The 17707-nt window shown below is 37.3% G+C and overlaps 2 protein-coding genes across 3 annotated transcripts; one reads left to right on the top strand and one right to left on the bottom strand.

Moving 5' to 3' along the window:
• The first annotated feature begins 763 nt into the window (after nt 1-763).
• On the top strand, nt 764-2513 carry LOC110862963 (zinc finger imprinted 3-like). 2 transcript variants are annotated; one of them, XM_035845991.1, is made up of 3 exons: nt 764-1198; nt 1285-1692; nt 1818-2513. In XM_035845991.1, the coding sequence occupies exons 1-3, from the start codon at nt 1079-1081 to the stop codon at nt 2055-2057; spliced, it is 768 nt and encodes a 255-aa protein (XP_035701884.1). In that variant the 5' UTR covers nt 764-1078; the 3' UTR covers nt 2058-2513. The 2 variants fall into 2 exon arrangements, with proteins under 2 accessions (XP_035701884.1, XP_035701885.1); XM_035845992.1 differs by having other exon boundaries at nt 767-1198; nt 1314-1692.
• Nucleotides 2514-16275: 13762 nt separating this feature from the next.
• LOC110862962 (zinc finger and BTB domain-containing protein 17) lies at nt 16276-16674 on the bottom strand. Its single transcript, XM_022112169.1, has one exon. It carries the CDS (start codon nt 16672-16674, stop codon nt 16276-16278), a length of 399 nt encoding a protein of 132 aa, XP_021967861.1.
• Nucleotides 16675-17707: the final 1033 nt, after the last annotated feature.

Genomic DNA, 17707 nt, shown 5'->3' on the forward strand with positions numbered 1-17707 from the left:
TATTATCATTACATAAATCGGTTAACCTTAAAAATTTATAGAATGCTTCGTATATTTCGGTCATGTGTTAAAGTTAAGAATATTAATCGGTCTAGGGTCACAATTATACTTTCCACAATATACACACTTTGTTAAATTTTATAATGTATTCTTCCAGCAAGGCACAACACATTTGGGGTTTATAAAATATTAATGAAGTATATATATGTAGTCTTCTAGGCACAAATATTTTCAAGAATTAGCGAATGTCTTAGGTACAATTTGTGGTTTTCGTTGGTAATAAATAAATATTACAAAGTTGTGTGCTACATTATACTCTTTATTTTCTGTAATTATTATAAATTTTATAGTTTGCAAATGTGGCATTTAAGTAAACGAATGACATCACTTTCGTGCACACAGCGGGGCCGATGCCATCTCATCCTTTCTAGCAGTAATTAACATTGAATATTAACATTCATAATTTTTATTTTTTAAAACTGCATAGATTAAATATATATATATATCTTACATATATTATGGCTATCTTTCAAACCAATTTTAGTATTGACGGAATGAACTTAGGTAAAAGATGTTTTAACATGTAAATCATATAATATCCTCAATAAGATAAATAATTTATTGCTGTCCCAATCCTGTTCCTCTAGTTAAGATTGCGTTTTAACGATGAAGTTGGAAGGGTTTCTTCCATACCGTGCAAGTACTTAATACGTTTGAGTATGCATACGTATATACCCCTAACACTTTGGATATGCGATTCATTCACATTATAAATATGCTCTCGTTTGACTACTGGTATGTACAATCCAACTAACGATGTGTAGCACACAGTGGTTGATGAAAAAGGCCTTTTCTTCAACCTTGCTAGGATATGTTTCGGGTTACATAATGGAAAATGAGTCCCCATAACTCTCTCTATTCTCACTAAACTAACCATCACATGTTGACCGTTATTTCGTTTACATAAAATCCTTCCAATCAAAAATTATAAATTCTAACTAATCCATAGTTCCCGAAGGTTTGGAAAACTATTTGATATTAATCAGTATAATTTTAAACTTTAAGTTTTCAATATACAATGGAGACAGGACAAAATCTACGCGTCAAGTGTAAACACTGTTCCAAATCTTTCAAAAGTAAAGATATCCTTGCCACCCACCTCACTATGCATGATACTAATGCTCCAGTTAAGTGTCCGGTAAGTCAATTAACGCAAAATATATCAATACCAATTATAATATATCTCCTCCAACATATTAATTTTTGACAAAATACAATTTATAGATTTGCACAAAATCTTTAAAAAATTTTAGAAGCAGGAAGACACACATCGCCATATATCACAAAAATAGAGTCCGACCAGTTTGCAAAATTTGTCAAAAAACATTTACCACTTCCACCGTTTTGCGACTTCACACTGCCCGCAAGCACAGTTCCACGGCACGACAGCGCTTCCCCTGCCCATTTGATGGATGTGGTAGCACTTTCCTTAATCAGCAATCGATCGAGGAACATATCAAAGTCGAACATGTCGAGAATCCCTACAGATTTCCCTGCATTTTATGCGGGAAAGAATTCAAACGAAAAGAAAACCTTCACACCCACATTGCCACGCACACCAAAGAAAAGTCCTACCAGTGTTCCAGTTGTGGGAAGAGATTGGCAAAAAAAGATCACTTGAAAAATCACGAGGTAAAGTTAACCTTGATTTTATTTTTCTTATTTTTGTGCAAAAATGAAAAGCGTGGGTTTTAATCGTGTGTAAATTTACACTAAAAAATATTCAATCTAATCTAACTTGTTTATATAATTTCTAGTTTGTTCACATGGAGAAATCCTTGCGCCCAGTGTTTAAGTGCAATATCTGTCCTCAGATTTTCTTCACCAAAACTGGCCTGAACCACCACATCCAGACTTTTCATGAAAACCAGAAGAATCATCAATGCACAATTTGCAAGAGGAAATTTGGCCTGGCGCGTCATTTGAAGGTGCACTTGGAGGCGATTCACCTACCAATAGATTCTCCCCTCCTTTCCTGTGATACTAGTCTGTTTTAAGTGCCCGCTAGCGGGCACAATTGCGGTGTGCGTTTTAGTCACACGTTTTGTGGTGAAACTCAATATGTGTGTCGAGGTCACTTAGAATTTAAAATCAATTCCATTAAGTGAATGGCTACAATATAGTAATGTCAAGTCAAAATAATGGCTACAATAATCGGATACAAGGCTAATGATTCGTACACATAACGTTCGGAAATCGTTATGTAAACGTTACGCATCACTCAAGCGAACGTTACGCATCACTCAAGAACGTTACGCAAACGTAAAAGGTTAATGGTCCAGACGTCATGGTAACGTTATGGTAAAGTATAATAGGCGTGTCGTAGTCACACGACACGTGGTGTTATTCAGGGGGTGTGCCCAGGTCACACGACACGTGGCGGTATTCAGGGGGTGTGCCCAGGTCACACGACACGTGGTGTTATTCAGGGGGTGTGCCCAGGTCACACGACACGTGGCGGTATTCAGGGGGTGTGCCCAGGTCACGCGACACGTGGCGATATTCAGGGGGTGTGCCCAGGTCACACGACACGTGGCGTCATCCAGGGGGTGTGCCCAGGTCACACGACACGTGGCGTCATCCAGGGGGTGTGCCCAGGTCACACGACATGTGGCGTCATCCAGGGGGTGTGCCCAGGTCACACGAAGGGTGGCGTCATCCAGGGGGTGTGCCCAGGTCACGCGACACGTGGCGATATTCAGGGGGTGTGCCCAGGTCACACGACACGTGGCGTCATCCAGGGGGTGTGCCCAGGTCACGCGACACGTGGCGTCATCCAGGGGGTGTGCCCAGGTCACACGATACGTGGCGTTATTCAGGGGGTGTGCGCCAAGTCGAGGTTATTACTAATAACATGAAAGCCTGGGTGACATGAGACAGCCATTGAGTATAGCGCCCAGTTCCAGATGTAATTACTAATAGTAACTACAGCCAAATGACCGGGCCATCTAAAAGCAATTGTATGAGTGACATAGTGGCAGACGCTCCGCCTGCTGGGCAGGAAGGCTAGAGTTCGAATCTCCTTGGGTTTATATTTTTGCAACTTTTTTTAACTTTCACATCATCAAAAATGAACGAATTTTTGTCAAAGTTACCACCACACCCCCTTATATTGTGGGGGTGGTCAAAAAATTATTTGGCGACTTTTTGCAAAATAATTTTGCATATTTAATATCTGGTCACCAGATATTAAACAGAAAATTTCGAGCCACCAGATTCTGGCCCAAAACATGAATATATTTACAATTTCACGGGGATTTTCATGTAGCCAGAGAGGGAGGAGGCATTTGGAGGAGAAGCAATTATTTGCCGACCTTTGACTCTACGACCTTGCAGCACACCTGGCGACAATATTCATGCGTACATGTATATGTCGATCAGGTAGTCTAAAAAAATTAAATTCACCACATACGTAGTCCAGTGTGAATAATTTGGTGGATATACTTCCTTACGAATTTTTTTAATCATCGCAAATATGAAAAATTTGCAAACTAAAAAATCTAGTTAATTTTATGTGTTTTAGCCGAACTAAGTGCTTTTGCACCCATGTTGTCTGTCTGTCCATCCGTCGTCTGTGTCACAATAAGTTTTGAACGGATTGACTGATTTGGATGAAATTTTGCAGAAACATGTTTCTGGGCAATGCGACGACCGACTTCGAAGATAGGTTTGATCAAAAAGATTTGGACCGGTGGGGTCATATCAGTGGTGTGCAAATTTAAAAGCAAAGGAGAGACCCTTAGTTTTTTGGCTTTTGGAGCAAAATATTCGAAATGTCGTAACAGGCTGAAACTCGGTATGACGGTCCTAGTGGAGGTAGGAATTCGGAAATGAAGGTTAAAATTGAAAATTTTTCAACTGATGGGACCGGGTGGGGTCACCCCACTGGGGTGACCCATACCGCGTTTAAAATATGCTCCTAGAAACTGTAAATTTGGAAGCTAAATCTCTGGTGGTTTTTAATAATAGAATATGAAATTAAATTGGAAATATTTTCAGCGAAAATATTACCTCTGGGTTAAAATTTTCACCCAGAGGTACCCTATGGAGTAACCCCCAATGATTTTCAGAGTTTATCATAGAATGCCGAAATTCGGTATTGACGCCCGTAATGACTTGTCATGAAATAATACGATGTATGTATAATTTGTAAATTTTTCTACAGGAATGACCCATTGCAACAAATTGATGCTTTTTAATGCAAAGAGTAATCGGACAATTTAATAGAGAACTGAATGTAATATCATCGGAAGTCACACTTTGTTCGGGCTATGCAAAGCTGTACAGAGAAGTTTAGAAAGAGGGAAAATTTATTTTTTCGCTCTGCCGTTCTCCTTATTTTGGAATGTGGAATTTTTTCCAATTTCATACACTAAATATTAAATTTGATTAAATACCTACACTAACCAATATATTTTTTACCCAAATTCGGGTACATATTTGACAACTTAAAAATTCCTGTTACGAAACAATACCTGGGGATCGTAGATTAATATTGGGATTCTGGATTAAAATTAAGGATTAATTCGAGCAACCGTGGGATAGTGGATTACGATTAGCGATAAATATCCCTAATCAAAATACTATCATGATTACTATAGGATTAAATAAATTGTAGACATTAGGATTAAATTAATCCGTAAACTGTAAATGAATACTTTATGCGATTAGAGTGTGATATAAAATAAATTAGATCCGAATAAAAACTGTAAAATAAAATTCTTTTACAAAAAAGGACTCTTAGGTTCGGCATCGCGGTAAAAAGTGGAAAACAAGTTTATCTTGGATAACAACTTTACCTTAATATTTATTATAATTTGCGATTCCTGCACTATTTGCTGAACCGCGGGCCAATCCTTTCATACGTTTAAATTAAGTACATATATTGTATGATGATAGCTTAACAACTTATCTGCAAGCTTAATAATAATTGCAATAAATAATTGTAAAGGCAATGAAATCGAGTTACGGTAATAATTTTTTTAGTACTTCAATACTAGTTTCGAATCCTAAAACAATCTGGGCAAAGTTTCTTCCGATCCAACCGTTGAAGATTTATATAATCGATTGTCCGCATAAAAGCAGTTCGGCTAAAAAATGGCCCGCGGTTCAGTAAATAGTGCAGGAATCGCAAATTATAATAAATATTAAGGTAAAGTTGTTATCCAAGATAAACTTGTTTTCCACTTTTTACCACGATGCCGAACCTAAGAGTCCTTTTTTGTAAAAGAATTTTATTTTATGTGTTGATGGTGGCCTTTGCTGTATTGAATGTTATATTTGTGGTAGAAGTAATTTCAGATCCAGCATGTAGGGCGGTGTTCCTAGATCGTGTTACAGGTGTATATCATAATTGCTTTTTAAAAGTTTATTTTAAAAGAAAATTTAAAACTTTGAGAATACAGGTCATTGAGAATGAATCATTTGAGAATGTAGTGAGTTGTAATCGGATAGGTTAGTTAATTTAATGTTAGGCAGTATTTGCTGAACCGGAACCATATGCTTTAGCCGTACTATTTAGATTCTTTTAGGACATTGAATTAGCAGTTGAATTTTATATTGTTTTACAGTGTAATACTCTAAAATTTATTTGAGATTTTCATGCAAACTTATTTTCTCACAAATTTAGACCGTAGATATATGGTGAATTGTGCGATCCATCAATAATGTACGTTATTTACACTGTATCCGTTCAACTCCATTTTAGTTTAGGCTTGATTCTTCACATCAATTTAATTAATAAATAACGAGAAGAAAAATTTCCGAATTTATTTTTCTGAGAAAAAATTATTTTATGTTTACTCTAAGTTTGTATTGATAAAATCTTAATATGAAGGGGGAGAGTAAAGATATTTGCAAAGAGTCATGAGCACTTTGTAGTTTTTGGTTAATTTACAAAATAGGAGACAAAACACTGCTGTAAGAAGTAAACTTTAAGACCACAGGTATTCTTAGCATACATGTTTTTTTATATTTTTTTCTTAGTGAGGCAAATACCAGGCAACAAAAAAATCACAAAGTATGCATTTACATCACCCTAAACAAGTGACCATGTACGATAACTTTTTAATTTATGAATTCAAAGGAGTTAGCTATTTGAAAATTTATAATTTTGGCTGTAAGTTATTTTCCAGCTCATGCCAAACCCACCGAATTCTTGGAAATACAAACACGACTAATCTACTTATTTTAATGCATGAAAAAAATAAAATTATTCTCATTCAAATGTATCATGTCATCGCTTCGCGTGAGTGCTAGAGGATTCATACATTGGCCTAATACAGAGTGATAAATATTAATTTATCGGTCCTCGGTCCCCGGTCCAGTACCGTCCTACGACCGAAGTTTCCGGTCCTAGCAGCTTACGGTCCGGTGAATTTTCATGAGCTCTGTTGCCAAGATGATTCCACTATCCGTTCCAGGAAGTCCCATAGAACCATATTACTTATTGATGCAGAGATATCATGCACAGAGGACAAATAACTAATAAAGTGATCTAGAAAAGCATTGATTTCAAAACTGTTAACGTAATGGTTGCCAAACTGTCCGTATTGCTGCAAACCATGTGTATTCCATTTTTCAAAAGTGTCTAAGACAATTCAAAATTTTGTTTGCATGATCAAGGCAAACTTTAAAATATAAATATACCTCAATTACATATTTTCGAAACATTTGGAGTTTATTTTATTTATTTCACTATCTACAGGTGGTAAAAACTTGAAGTGTGACGTACTTGAATAATTCATTTACTCTAAATAACCTGATTCAAACCTAATAATGAATTTATTTCTTAATTATGTCCACATTACTGCCAACATTTTTTCGTCTCTGTAATCTTCCTTCCCATAATCCTGGTAACTTTTTTTGATCGTCTAACCTTTAGAAGGCCAAGTGTTATCACACGTGCGAAAAAATCAAAAATATTTAGCATCTTTCTTATCAAGAAGTGTACAATTTTCGCCCAAGAGTACCACACGGTTTCCAAGATATGAACGAAAATTATTAGCAAAAGCAAACCACTAAATATTAAAAATACGATAGAAATTGGTTTTGACAGATTCAGCGGTTCAAACATTGCAGGACGATGCATATTCTCTAGGATAGACTTTGTAGGCCATCCTAGCGTTTCCCGAACTTGCTGTTAACCTAGTCTGTTTGAAATTGAAACACTCGCTTTCAATAAAGCTGCTAATTCTACGTAATACCAATACCTGGTCATAAATAATTCATCGAATTTTTTTATGCAGTGAATAGTGCGACGTTCATAAAATATGTAGCGCAAGAAAGGTGGCGGGTCTTGGTTCGAGAACCTTGTTAAATTCCAATCCCGTAACGTATGAGAGTGGAAGGAGGGATTTTTTGCGTTACGTATTTGTTGAGCATCTTCACAATATTTCGTTTAGCTCATGCCTTAATCAAATGGCAAGAAATACGAGAACCAGATAAAAATTATATTTCCTTACTCAGAAATAAGAAAATTGAAACGTAAACCTTCACTCATTAAAGGTAAGCTTCCTATACAATGTGTAAGTTTGACCAGGTAAGAACGATTATCCTTAAATTATATGTATCAACTGGACCAACCTTGCGTGAAAATGACAGAAAGTAAGAACCACGATCCTAATCCTATCCTGAGCACTAGCCTTTTCTCCACGGAACCCACCAAATTGTACGATTGTCCGACCAAAGTAGATACGAAGAGTGTCCACGCGCACACCACGCGATCAGCATGTATCCAGCGAAAGTATGCTGTGAGCAGAAGTGTGAGAAATACCGTAGTGGTAATTAGCGAGATCCACAGTGTTGTATGGAATGGTATGAGGAATATTTGGAATTCATATTTGGATTGGGACCAGCATGTTAAGAAATTGTATTCCTCGACCGTAGTCGCAAATACGTAATCCGCGAAGGAAGGATGCTTCACATCATTTGTATATTTATACCTGTAAATTAGGAATTCCTTCAAATTATACCAATCATCAAAAAAACTTTAATATGCATCGCATAGCAAAATTCGCTTTAGGCAGGCTCAACAAGCGTAAAGATCTTTATATTATCCCTATAGAATTCCCTATTGAATGTGATTTTTAAGTTCGCGCTACCGATTTCATGCTCCTGGTTAGTAAGTGCTATGCTAAGCACATGTTATAGCCGTAGATTAAAGATAATTTATAACTTTAGTTAATAAAAATAGGAGTAAAATATGTCGATGGTTGTTAATGGGAAATGAAGGTTAGTTAATGGTCGCCAGTGTATGCAAGGTCAATAAATATATATGAAGTATTATATTTCTGTTGGAAATTTTACTTCTTACTTACCTGAAACGAGAAAAAGTTAAATAAAAAAACGTTGCAAAAATCGACTAATAGTATGAATCCGTCAACTTACCCTTCTCTCGTGTACCCCTCATAATAAATAATTGGAGGGTTCAAGAATTTCCACTTGAAAAATGACATCTGGTGGATGGTTAAGTTCAGCCCACAGAAAAATCCGGTCGATGCCAAATCTCCAATTTGCGGTTCTGGGCCATGGTCGCAACCGGTTAAGATGAAATTGAAATGTTGCTGAGAAATTTTCAAGATTACTGTCTCGACCGGAGCTACCATATTAATGAGTGTCAGCAAGCCAGTATGAGTTCCAATACTTGTTACGCTACTTGGTTTCCACGCAATTGAAGGGACGACTCGATTTGAAATATACCCAACCGTAATTAGTTTTGGATAAGGGTCGATGGAACAGTGAGCGCAAATAAAAATAATTTCTGAATTCTGATTTTGAATTTTGATCACGAATAACATAGTGCAGATTTTTTGACTTTCTATGCCAGAAATTTTCTTCGTGAAGAATATTTCGCTTGGAAAATGTTGTCCGGTTGTAGGGACCCAGCCGGTTAACCAAAACATGGTAAATTCACCCCTCAAATGTGTGGCCGCCTCGAAATTTTGGCCGTATTCGGATTTCTTTGTTGGGACTTCTACCAAGTTTCTGGCGGAATTGACGGCATGGGAAAGTTTTTCTAATTCAGTTGATGGAATTTGTTCAGAACTTTTTAACTGAGGGGACAATACTAATAGAACTAGCATTCGTATGATTGCACATGATCTAATTTTTTGAGGCAAGATGGTTGGCAGATAATTGAGTTTTTGCTTTCCAAAAAAAGTTCGGTAGGTTATCTTATAAAATGTGTTTGGAGTCTGAATTTGAAACTCCGGTGGGAAATAAGATTCCAAGTTATGCTGGTCGGTAACGATATGGATATGACTTCCTGGGGACAGAACATCAATTTCTGACAATAATGCTGTTAGTTCAGCCATGACTTCAGAAATTTTTTTATTCCAAGGAAATAAGCGAAGGTTCAAGACTTGAAGTTATGAGCTTACTTTTGCGAATAACATGTATTTTTCGGTTAGTCTCACATGACGTAGAAATTTTACGTCGTATCTTGTACAAAATATTCAAGATATCCGTACATAGAAATAAATAATTGGTAAAACAAAGTTGTCTTAGGATCGGAATAGTGATAAAAATAAAAATAAAACGAGTTTATTATGCGATAACAACTTTAACTTAATGTTAACTATAAGTAGAGATTCATGACCGATTTGATTATCTATTAAACATACTAATTTCATGTGGACAATAGGTTATCAAAAACTTGATCAAAAGTATCGGAAGAAATTTTCTCCTGATTGTTTTAGAAGTTCAAATGTAAATGCCAACTTATGAACTGTCATACAGTGTAATACTATATCTTTAACATCCAGCAAGAAGACATGCATGAAAAGAAATAGAAAAATACCAATAACCTAAAGTGGTTCCAGTTGGAGTAAATTTTAAACCTTTCCTACGTCTTTATGGTATAAATTCTTCTGCAAAAGGCTTACCAAGTGGGAAAAAGTACTAAACTGCTTACCACCTATCAGAACAAGGGGGAAATAAGAAGGAGTTCCAACTTTGTTAACCATAATTTCTTGTATCCTTATTTCAAAAGTGGTGCCCATTATTCATAATTTTTGTAATAATTTGTCTCTTTACTGAATGAACTAAATTGTATGCCTACCAAAATGGTTCAAATCGATTTTCCCACCTTCCTGCTATTAAGGCTAATTATTTCGGAGAAATTTCACTGCAACATAGTCGAACAGTCGACACATTTGCAAATATCGAAACGAAAGTATTTCAATGTCCACGTTGGAACTCGGTAGTGTTTTGCATGTTTAATTTAAATGTTTTTTTAAACAGTTTAAAAAAACATTCAAAACGTATCGGAAACCATGAAAAGTTTACTTTATTTCATATTCTTTCTAATACTCCATCCTACCAATCGCGCAAATCTCGTAGACATCATGCACCACAAAATTTTTAATGGCTGCATTTTCGATATTTCGTCAAACTTCGAAAAAAATTATTTCAATGCCCAAAATTCTAAAAGCATAATCACCTTCGTACTTTACAATATAGTTGAAACAAGGACTAGATTCCATAGAAGCCAGGAGACCCCTGAAATAAATCTAGTCGCATTTTCCCCCAAACATAAGAAGCCTTGCCTGATTTTCATCGTCGATGGGGACGCCGCTAGATTTAAGCTACTTTGGCACTTTGTGCTGCAGGGGCTTTCCTACGCGAATCTGGACCCACAGTTCATAATTATACAGACAAGGTTGCCCGCATCCGAGTTCCTGGCTAGTTTTCGACAAAGGCAGTTCTGGGTTTCATCCGCAATTCTTCTCTGGCAAGAACCAACTCGAAAATTGTTCCGACTTTGTGTATCTTGTCGGGATCCTATACCACAAGAAGATTTGTCCAAATTCAGCCGTCGTTCTCTCAAAATCGTCCCCAAAATAGAGAAATATCTGTCCTGGTTTTTTCACCTTTACGGTCCTCGTCCACCCCCTCGTGCAGAAATGCTATCCTGCTCGGCACGATATTGGCAGTTAAACACACATTTCCACACATGTGTCCCCTACGTACTAAGTAGTCATTTCAACTATTCGTTAGATCCTCGAACCTATATACCCTTAGGAAGGGTGAATCCTGGCGAATTGGCAGGAAGGGATCTCTACGAAGCAAAATTCTTCAAAAGGCGGTTAGTTAGAACGAGGTTGTTCAACTATGCGACAGAATATTCTGAATATGTGCTCGTTTTCTACACCGGCAGGGGAGGGAGTCTAAATTTTATGAAGTTGTTTGAACCCCTAGATACCTGGATTTGGACGGGACTAGTGTTAACCTTCTTGGTCACGTTGGTCTTCGTGTACGGTCTAACGACCACCCGGGGTTCCATAGGCGACGCGTTGTTCACAGTATTCTCCGTTGTGCTAGACCAGTCTCAACATGACCCAGGGACTGAAGCGGGAAAACTGATACCGAATATGGTCACGATTATGATCACTTCATGGACTTTGACTTTGTCCATAATTTCGTGCTGTTATAAAGGTGATCTCCTGTCATACTTTGTCCTAGAAACGTTGCCAAGTGTGCCTGACACTATTGTAGACTTGGTCAAGTCAGATATCCTGATCACGACAAATATCCAGTATCGTGGATACGATACGAAGTTCCGCTCATCTCTGAAACTAATGCTAAGTCATCTTTCCCAAGGAGACGATTCGCATGCCAAATTCTACGCTAGATTCTCACAGAAGACGACACTTATTACTGGCAAGCCGGAACTAGTTGTGATGAATATAAGTCAGAACAAAGCCGTAGCCACGGATCGCGGAATGATCAAGTTACCCCAAACATTTGCCACCGTGAATCCGAAAGTGGATTCTGACAAGATGAAAGTACTTGTGGCGCAACAGACAAAATATTTTATTCAAGAAAAGAAAAGAGTTGGAGAAAACCCGTTGGTGACTAGGTCAGTTTGGTTCGTGGATAATAACGAGTATGCCGGAATGATAAAAATTGGTGTTGCTAGGTTGTGTGAAAGCGGGATTTATGCACATTGGATGAGAAATTATCATATGCACCATACACTAATGCTTTTACGGTGGGGCGACACAGAAATTAAGAAACGGCGGCCAACTTTGAATTACTATGGTATTTTGGTAATGACCGGGGCAGATATGATTAACAACAATTTGTTTGACAGTGCCTTTGAACCTGTGGCGTTGGATAATTTGAAACTTTGCTTTATTTTGTATTTTGCGGGTTTTCTAATAGGGTTAGTTTGCTGGGTTAATGAGTTTAAAGAAATATTAGTGAGACGAAGGAGGAATGCTGTCTTTGAATTTAAAAATTTGCCGTAGGATCACCAAGGGTGTTCGGCTATGTTGTACATTTTATTATAATGGAAAATAAGAATTTATATAGCTATTGACAAGTACATGTATGTGTAATATATCTCTAGCGTCAAATGTTGTCCAGTATCTATTACTCAAGATTGTCATAAGTTTGTTTAGTCTGCTCGGGCCAGACTGGTCCTACCAATTAGGCTATGATAGATTATCCTACTTTATTATGCATCAAGTATGTAAACTTCATATTAAAAAGTTAAAATTGAATAACCAAACACGAAGGTTACGAAATTGTTAAAATGCAATTACAAATATTTAGTAAAACAAAGAAAGTGGATATTACTAAGACCATCAATTAAGCAATCTATTCAAAGTAAATTAAGCAAAACAAAATAATGATGGCCATCCGCTCACCTGTTTATCATTATGTATAATTTTTTTAATAAACTTCCTCATAGAGGACAATTATGTTTTATTCACGAACTTCTTAAACAGGGAGATTTCCTCATAATTATTCTAGACACGAACTACGATATCCAGTGGATATTATAAACTGTCCTCAGTATCCACAAGTCAAAGTAGGTCGCCTAGTTAAATGATGCATATACCTAGAGAGCACACTATGTCTGTAATTTGTGTTGCTCATTACCTAAACTATATACACTGTGACTATGTATGTAGTTGTATTTTACAATAATAAATTTCCTACAATATACCTATTTTAGTTTCAAAATGTGTAATACCTTCCAACCAACGAATTATGTTCGAATAAATAAAAGTTATTTAAATTATTAACAACTTTCGCTTTAACTATACACAAATTGGTTTAATAATGTGTACTAATTTATTTATCAAAAATCACTCGATAGAGAATATTCACATAGTAACCAGGAGAAACGAAACCGTTTGTCTCAAACAGAACTCCTGCACCACCAAGGGTGTCAATGCGTCCACGAAATTGTTGCCAAATTCCAGCTTCAAGGGAGCCAAGGACTTCAGAACTTTCCTCTCCAACTTTCTCTCCATCCTCCACCTATATCTTGAAAGCCAATTCCTGCTCAGATTATTGATTTTTGCCGCCACAGAGAAAATAATCACCGTAAAGATAAGCGCCAGAATGTACGACCAGAAAAATAAAACTGCCTTAAAATTGTTTTCATGTTCCGAGTGGAACAGTTTAGTTGAAATATAGCACATCATAATTTGAAAAGTTGGGATGCCTAACGCACTTGCCAGGAATATCCGACGTCTAATACACGAATTTACCAGCTTTTCAAACACCTGCACCCTTTTATACTCCCATATCGGGGCAAACCCTTGGTCACACCGTTTTACAAAAGTGCTGAAATCACTCCATAGAAATGCTATGCCATGCAGCATTACGTGAAAACAGTAATGGATCGAACTTACAGCAATGTTTATCAGCAATACAAATTCCACAGATGCAATAAGAATCCTAACAAGCCATGAAGTCCAATACCCAATATTACCAAGGAAGCTGTCTCCTCGACAAAGTATTGAGCTTACTACGAGAGCTTGACATGGCAGGAAAATTACCAAGATGGCCAGCAACACCGCCAATATTGTTGCAGTTAGGGCAACCGCGGATAACAAGAGTCTGATACACAGTGTGATCTTTGACTTCCTAAGAGAGCCTGGAATAATTACAAAATTCTTCTCTTTAGGTATGCAAATTTTCCATTGTTAATTTCCTATCTAATTAATGTGTCATTATTTTATTAATCTTTAACCACAAAAATCCTACCATTATTTGCGTTACTTGAAGCAAACATCAAATTGATAAGTTGCGCCGCTACAGAATCCACTGGGACATCGAACCTTACCATGAATGCGATCGCATACACCAATGCCCCTGTCGTAGCTTGCGCTTTATCCAGGATGTTAGAATGCAGACTCATCGAATAGAGACGACCAAACATCGCCAGAAAATGGGCAAGTAGCGAAACCATGACATATTTTTGCTGCTTTGCCGATTTTATGACTATCTTCCCCCTCTCAGTGTCCCACTGGACGGGTAAGCAATATCTTCCGTAGCGAAGGTTGCGCTTTAGAAGGTTTACATCTTCTGTTCCTAACATTTTGAATTGATCAGTATGAGGTTTTTGGGGAATTACTTCGCACTTCAGTTAGGATTTGTCGAATAATTTAAATTCTTAGATCGTGGATGTGACGGTAAAATGGGTTCCCACCCCAACCAAACGACATCACAGGAAATATTAATTAATAATCTAGTCATAATAATATAATTATCATCCATGTCGTCCATGCATTTCTCCCCTAATAATATAGTATTTGTCTCTAACATACTTCTAAGCAATTTAATTAAGTTTCCGTGACTGCGATTATGGTTTCGTAAGCTACTATTAAATTATTAAGGCTATCCTTAATCCTTATCTTCGCTACGACATATCGGATATGTATGTATGTATATTTTATTGATATATGGTCTATATGTAAATAATAATCGTGCGCAGAGTAATTAACGAATTTAATTACGATTCTAAACCAACCCAAGATAACGTTTGCAAAACCTTCGTGAAGTTGAGAATTTAAAATATTTCCGTATAAAGATCGCTACCAATCTAATAGTAATGTGAATATTAATGCAGTTATATCCAAATTCACATATTCAAATAAATTTCAATTCGAACAATTCAATTCGAGTTATTATTTATTCCTTATTATTCGCAATCTCATGTTTTAAACATAAGTTATAAAAGGCATGAACAAAATAAATAAGTAATCCGGAGATGGTATATACTCATTAATTCGTCATTGAATTAATAATTAACACATTTATGCATATGAATGACTTACTTAAGATGAACTGGTGTGGCCACTCATTTTTTTTAATCCCATTGATTTAAGAATTTTTAGGAAATTAAAAATATCTTTGATTTAAGATATATTTGTGCAATATAAATAAACTGAGCAATTTAAATAAATCAAGTACTTGCCTGATTAGAATTATAACCGTACATATTTATCATAAATAAATTATGTCACAAAGCGACATTCATGAATTTTGCAACAAATAAATGTGTACTGGCAAATCCCAGGGGAAATTCAAGAATTGATCTAATTTCAAATCATAACTTTATTTAGACTGGCTGGTCAAATATTTACAGGCATATAGTTCACCGGAATTAATTAAAAAAAATATACCCTAATCTTTATCTCCTCCACCCTCCGACACCTCCATCTTTTCGATTTTGGCAGTCTGGACTTAATTTTCGGCTCTATTTCAATTCCATGCGCCTTCCGTAAGTGCAATTTGAGCGCTTTATTCTCCGCGTAGGCCTTTCCACACCCCTCCTTATCGCAGGCGAAGGGCCGCTCGCCCGTGTGCACTTGGCGGATGTGGACTTGCAGAAAGTAATTTGCATTGAAGCCCTTGTCGCAGTGGGGACATCGGCACCGGATTTTGGCGACGTATCCGGGGGTGTGGATCCGCTTAATGTGCCTTGTCAACCCGACCTTTAGTTTGAAGGCATGCTGACAGTGGGGGCAGGGGAAGGGGCGCTCGTTCAGGTGGGTCGCCCTGTGGTACAGCATGGCTCGATTAGTGAGGAAAAGGACGTCACATATCTGCCAGGATTTAAAAATCACGAGCAAAATGAATTTTATGTGTCAAAATTGCAATAAAAACAGTGGCCTCGGAAGTGGTGGGACATCAATATTGCAGATAGGTGAGATTCAAAAATGAATATTAAACAAATAACAGATCATTGGGACATTAAATAACGATTGTCCTATACAATTTGTCCCACGCTTCCGGGGCCACTGTACAAGAAATACTTATTTTGTTTCAACTTACGTCACATTTATGTCGTTTATCGCCATTGTGGCTCTTTATATGCTCCACTAATGCCGATCGTCTCAAGAAAGTAATCCCGCTACATGAGTAGGACTTTATTATTTGGGAACGATTAAGTTAACTTTAAATAAAAAAATCTTACCACTGATCGCACATAAACGGATCTGCGCCATGCTCCTTAATCCTGTGGGACGTTAGGGCTTGACGCCTCACAAACTTTTCTCCGCACGTATCGCACACCACTTTCTTGGGCCCGTGGAGTCGTTTGACGTGTTCCTTGAGACCGGTGACGAGGTCGAACTGCTTTCCACAAATGTCGCAGACGTGAACGGATCGTGGCGCATGCGCCGCTTCGACATGCTTCGCGAGACGGGCGTCGTCCTTAAATCTGGAGTCGCACACGTCGCAAACTGCAGGTTTGACATCCTCAATCTCGTGAAGTTTGATGTGGCGCTGGAAATTTTGGTCGAGGACGAACTTCTTGGCGCACTTGTCGCAGGAAACTTTCTTCTCGCCGGTCTCATGGCGAGTGACCATGTGTACGGCGAGGGCGGTTGGGAAGTGGTGCCTCCTCCCACAAATGGGGCACGGATAGGGGGAGGTTTCTGGGTGGGTGGTGCTCACGTGGGTGTTTTTCGCCTTGATGGTTTCAAATGTGGAGGGACAGCAAGGGCAAAGGTGGAGCTGATGTGGGAGGGAGGGTTTGCGAATGTTGTGAATTTTTATCTTTTTGAGGAAGTTGCTGTGTCTGAGGAATCTTGAGTTTTTCGTTTCCTGGAAAAAATAAGGGATTTTGTAAATAGTTACATTATTTAGTGATGGGAAATAAAATAACTTATGGATAATAATGCAGTGTAAACTTTTTAAATTTTGTGGAGTTCAATTTTCTACAAATTATATTTGTGTGTGCAAATTATTTGCACACATTTGCATACCGTGTGATTTTACGGCCTCGTCGTTCTTTTTTTAAGAGTCGGTCTGGAGTAATGCAAAACGCGGAGAGGTCATCGTCGTCGTCCTCAAGGTCGTCTAAAGGGTCCCTCATCTCGAGATTAGTGGGAGAGTAGGAATTATAATAGTCGAAGAAGAATTCGCCCTCATCCTCTTCAACTTGACCTCGTCAACCAAGTCATTTGCCTGCTCTTCAACCTTGACGTCTACATGGTCGTCCATCGTCCCTGATAATCTGCAGAATTAAAAGAAATTGTTGAGTAAAATATTTCAATTTGCAAATGATTTGTATTTAATATTATTATCACAAAATAAATGTTTTTAAACATTTATTTTATACTGGTGAAAATCGAAGGGTGGTAACCAAAGTGGTTATTTAAAACGGTTTAATTTACCAATAAATAATTAACAATTTATCTCACACCACTGCAGTAGAATCCCAATTAATTAATTGACAAAAACAAGAAGTTAATTTAATAAAATTCTTTTACAAAAAAGGACTCTTAGGTTCGGAATCGCGATAAAAAGAGGAAAACAAGTTTATAATGGATAACAACTTTACCTTAGTATCTACTATAATTTGCGATCCCTGCACTATTTACTGAACCGCGGGCCATTT

This window comes from Folsomia candida, unplaced genomic scaffold (assembly GCF_002217175.1).
Source record: "Folsomia candida strain VU population unplaced genomic scaffold, ASM221717v1 Fcan01_Sc113, whole genome shotgun sequence".
Classification (NCBI taxonomy): Eukaryota; Metazoa; Arthropoda; class Collembola; order Entomobryomorpha; family Isotomidae; genus Folsomia; species Folsomia candida.